Raw genomic sequence first — 5178 nt, 5'->3', positions numbered from 1 at the left:
GCTTCCTCTCCCTCTCTCTCTCTCTCGCTCTCTCTCTCTCTCTCTCTCTCTCTCTCTCTCTCTCTCTCTCTCTCTCTCTCTCTCTCTAGTGGCATGATTTAACAGAATACATTATCACCGTTAAATTGGAGTCGAGTGAGTAAAAGCAGCAGCGGTTTTGGTTTCATAATTCCATTCCCTTTACGAAGGACTGATAAGAGACCTCACGTCAACTGCTCTGGCAACTGCGTGTCCTTAGCAGTGGTTGTTCACCCGCGCGCACACACTGGCATGCACATTTGGGCTGGGCGAGGTTGCTCAAGAGAGAGCGACACAGAAAGAGAGAGAGGGGAGGATGAAGAGAAGGAGAGATAGACCTAATAAGAACCTCTTCAACGGGATTACAAGCACTAAAACTGGCTAATCTTTGTCATTACGAAAAGATGCAGTTGGCTAAGTCACAGGCTTATTGTTGCGACGTGCAAGCTTTGCATCTGCCAACGCAACACCTTCGGTTAGTGGGAACATGCTTTTAGATTGCACGTGGCAACTAATTGTAATTGAGCTCGACTTCTTCCCTGAGGAAGATCAATTCTTCGATAAACAAATCACTTTTCTGTGCATCGTATGACGAGGCTGTCTTATTTCCAATGTCTAGCTATGCATATTCCTAAAACGAGGTGGAAGTGTAACACTGACAAACCTACAGTAAATGGAGTAATCTGATTTTGTGTTAGATAAGCAGCAGTTTCCCGGTGTGGACTTTGGATGCCACCGTTATGGGTGCAGGCAGGCGTTCGTTATTCACTGCTGAGGGCAACTCCGGTTTGCAAATGTGATCTGATCACAGTATCTGCATCAGAATGTGGATGTCTACCATTTAGACTCAATGTCTATTTGGCACATCCAAATTAACTGCACATCCTCCACTTTAAGCACACTTTTGGCAGACGCACACGCATGCACGCGTACTTTATTATGTAACCTTAAGTCTTTTAATTGCTCTCCTTTCTTATCTCAGTCTCATTCTCCCTCCCTCCCTTCCTTTTCCTTTTATCTCCCGATTTGAAATCCCTGCTTTAACATTTGTTCACCTCAAATCAGCTCTCCATCTCCAAGTGCAGAAAAGGAAATCATTTCACACATAATCTGGTCGAAATGAAGAGGAAAACAATAATCGCCATAACCCACCGTGCCGTCCTTCTTTTTCACCCTTTTCGTATAGAGTACAATTAGCTGGCCACTTTTGCATTCATGTGATATTTTGGGTCTCATAACTTTTCCTCTTGATATCTCTTTGGACACGGTGGCAATGACAAACAATAACAGCTGTTCAGCTGGTCTGCATGCAAGATCTTCTTCCAATAAAACATTTGTGAATATGGAGCGCCTCAAACAAACTTCTAAATCTGAGAAAAATGATGTGGCTCCACAGAGACATACTTACTTCACGGAGCAGTAAAATTGGCAGACGAGGACTTATGACTTCAAGGCAGATTTAGAGTTTAGGAGCGGTTCAGGTCTGAAAATCCCTCATGGCGTAGATAAAGTGGCTACACAAACTCAAGCGTGCCATATAGCCCACGCTTTGTGTGTATTAAGATTTAAAGAAAAAAGCGAGAGAGAATGAGGAAAGAAGGGGGACACCGTTCGCCTCATATCCCCGAGATAGCGACGGCGGGATAAAACCAACATGAAGTCTGTGCTGAGCGCTTGCTAAACAAACATGAGCTATGATAGCGGCTCAGTGGGACTACAGGAGTGCCATCAGGCCATACGCACACAGACGCACACAGCGCGCGGTTGGGCAGAGGAGACTGCGGTATGCGTTAGCGAGTGTGTTGCCAGTGGGATATGAGCCCCACATGTGTGTGTGTGTTGCAACAGCATCCAAGCCGTAGCTCAGTCAGTAGGGCTGCGTTGAGGGATTAACAACGTGGCCTGCATGGGCTTGGGGTAATCTCTCCTCTCTTCTTACATAACACTCGCCATTAGTCAGCACAAACACACAATAAACAACACAATCGACACTAACCGAGTCCGACAACAGACCACTCGGGGCCCCGATAATAGTGCACATTGCGTTTTCCACAGCAAGAAATTAAGTTGGAGCAATGTGAATCAGTAATGGAATGAAAGTGGTCTTTCAAACTCAGGGTGGGTCCAGTGATCTCGGTTCAGCTGCTTTCTCACTTGAGATCTTTTTGTCCATTTGGATTGTCGGCCGAACTGTACTTCCCACCTTGTATGAAAATATAAAAAAAGAGTAAACGGTTCACAATTCAGGATCACGCGATATGGTTGAAGCAGTGTCATCTGAGTGATGCACCACAGATTTATCTGAACAGACTGCTTCCGTTGGATTTGATGAAAAATCGATCTCGGGATGCTTCGGAATCGGACGGATCAATGCGCAGGCCTCCACGGCAAAACAGGATGGAACAAATTCTATTGGCATGAAGCCGTCATGCGTATTGTTTCAATGTGTGTGTGTGTGTGTGTGTGCGTGTGCGTGCGCCTGTAGTGATGCTATCTACGTGTATGATTGCATGGGGAGAAAAACACGAGCCAATGGCATATTTTGCAATATCGACAGCATCGCCACACCTGTTGTGACACCTCTGACCTCAGCTTGACTTCGCCTGACTCATGTCCTGTTCCTCTCTTTTCGTCATCCTGAAGAAGTGCGGGAGATAGCGATTGACACTTATCGCTTATCCAGCGGATCAAATGCCGCTTTGACCGTCCCTCTCCTGCCCTGTAGACCCCCACCACTTCAGCTACCGCATGGTGAACTCTTTGACCGAGGTGCATCGAGGTTGCACCGACGCTGCCTAACGACGCTGCCTCTACGCTGCAGCAAATGAAATCATGTCCAACACGAAATGAATAAAACTAGTTTGTATTGCTATTATAATTTGTTTGGCTGTACAAATATGATGGGACATTGTCAGCTTCATTTACTTGCAACTTCATAATGAGGTTTTAGATGCAAATGAAAACGGTCAAGTATCAACTTGGTGCTAAATACAGATTTTCATTTTTAAACCATTTTGCAAAGCCACAATATAAAACATGCATTTCTTGAAATGAAAAAAAAGCCCAAATTATATTTTTGGATCAGTTATTTTTTTTTCCGTTTTTGTTTTCCGGGCCTGGAAATTGGCGGACATCACATTCGGTCGCAACTTCAGAAGTTGTGGCTACCGTTAAATGATAATTACCACGGCACATGAGAGGCCTCTATTTTTTATAACCTTGTGGTTGTGTGCACAGTTCTATGTAAGGGCAGCTGAGACACACACACAGGTTGAGAGTGGGGGGCGCGCTGCCCACACTGATTTAATTCTATCTGACAAAACCCTTTCGGGCGTGCAGAGGGAGAGAGGAAGATGGAGAGAGCTAGAGACGGAGAAAGAGGGGTGAGAGAGACGCTTCAGGGGCCTCCTCTGCTAACCATGGCTATAAAGTGAAAGCTGGAGCTTCCCGTAGAAACCCCCTGGAAGCCTCCCATGCACAAGCGTGGTCGCTATAATGCGAGGGGAAAAAAAAACGCAAGGCACACGACAGAGGAGTTTGGTCTTAAATGACAGAATGAGAGGTGGGCGACGTTTGTCTATTTTATTTATTTTTTGGTTTTGTTTTTGTTTTTCTGGCTCAGAGTTGTGGTGGCCTCAAGCAGCAGCCGGAAATGTTAAATGGCATCCAGACACATAAAATATGACAGCGAAAAGAAGACTTATGCAACAGATGCTGTTCTCGATGGCCATTTATATTGTTTGTAATGGAATTCAATCTTGCTGTGGTGATTAATTGTTTATTTTTCAACTGAACTGCAACATTGGATTAATGCCACATGTAATATGCACGATCACAGCAAATTATTCTGTTACTATATAAATAAAAATAATTACAATGTATTCTATTTATGTGTAACAGTCTTTTTACCGAGTTATTCAGCCTATATATATATATGTATATATATATATAAACATTTTTCCTTAAACATTCACCGATTACACCAAGAATGATCACATTTAATGGCTACCTATATCCATACAAAATGTTGTTCTCACCGTTAAAATGCTATTTGACATAATTGTTTTAGAAGACAAAATGCAGCAACGTATTTTCATAACGTTCAATGATGCAACTTCGTCTGAGCCTGAATTGCACAATACGTCTCACTATAAAACCAAATCTCCAAAGGGCCGTTAACATTCCAAATAGGCCCCACTGCAAATGTGCTTGAATTGGGAACAGTATACAACACTGTTTTAAATCTCACACTGTTCATGGAGGGGGGGGGGGCGGGTAGGAACGGGCATGCTTGTGCGTTTGTATGCGCGCGTGTGAGCGAGAGAGAGAGAGAGAGCGAGAGAAAGAGAGAGAGAGAGCCGACAACATGACATTGACGTTGATATTGAACATGCCGGCCGCCTTGCAGAGAAATGGGTTAGTGGAGCTCACGGCAAGTGGCCCTGGAACATCCCAAAAACTTTTTACACAACCTCGAATCAGCAAGGCAAACTGAAGACGAGTAAAAAGCATATTTCCTGTAACATCATCAGGCGGCAATTTCCGGTCGGCGAGCTGATGTGAATGGACTAAGGTGATTAATCAGACGCCACTTTTAATTTCCAATCGCTTTGCGCGTGGACTTGCTCACCTGCTCATTTGACACGCGCAAATAAACTTTGACATACTTTCTTCATTTTGTATCGTGGTGAACTCGACTTAAAAGCGAAAACAAACAAACAAACAAAAAGAAAAACTCCCCCAATAAAAACTTTCAAGGTCCAACGTGACATGGAGCAAATCACGCCAATCGGCGTTCGCGCGTGCGTGGAGTTGGTGCACTTACCTCGCATGATGTTGCTGTTGCGCCTCACTTCCCAAAGCAGCAGTCATGAAGAAACAAACAGAAACACTGAAATAAAAAGGGGCGTCTCGGTGGGCAAGATCCTCTGTTTAAAATAATAACTAAAAGAGTGTCGACGATCTGCGTCGACGACCGCTGGCTGCCCTGATTGGAGGCGGCTCGTGCGCTAAAAGCATCCCAGACGCAGGCGTGGGGAGGCGGACGGAGGTCGTTCGGCGTGTCGGTGGTTGCGCTCTGGTCTTGCGGTCGCTTTCGTGACATCTGCGCTCTCACCTCGATGGGAGGGTTCCACTGTTTTCTGCCGGCTGAAGGAGGGA

General features: G+C 44.9%; 1 protein-coding gene across 1 annotated transcript in view; it reads right to left on the bottom strand.

Annotated features, from left to right (window-relative positions):
* The window catches only part of rorb (RAR-related orphan receptor B), a 22980-nt gene extending 17802 nt beyond the window's left edge, over nucleotides 1-5178 (bottom strand). The window contains exon 1 of the mRNA XM_019862230.1: nucleotides 4844-5178. Within this exon, the coding sequence (XP_019717789.1) occupies nucleotides 4844-4850 (7 nt within the window). The 5' untranslated portion in view covers nucleotides 4851-5178. The remainder of the gene's footprint in view (nucleotides 1-4843) is intronic.

Source organism: Hippocampus comes, unplaced genomic scaffold (genome assembly GCF_001891065.2).
Source record: "Hippocampus comes isolate QL1 unplaced genomic scaffold, H_comes_QL1_v1.1 scaffold147, whole genome shotgun sequence".
Taxonomy (NCBI): Eukaryota; Metazoa; Chordata; class Actinopteri; order Syngnathiformes; family Syngnathidae; genus Hippocampus; species Hippocampus comes.
Note: the sequence above shows the minus strand (reverse complement) of the source record. Positions and strands in the feature narration are given on the sequence as shown.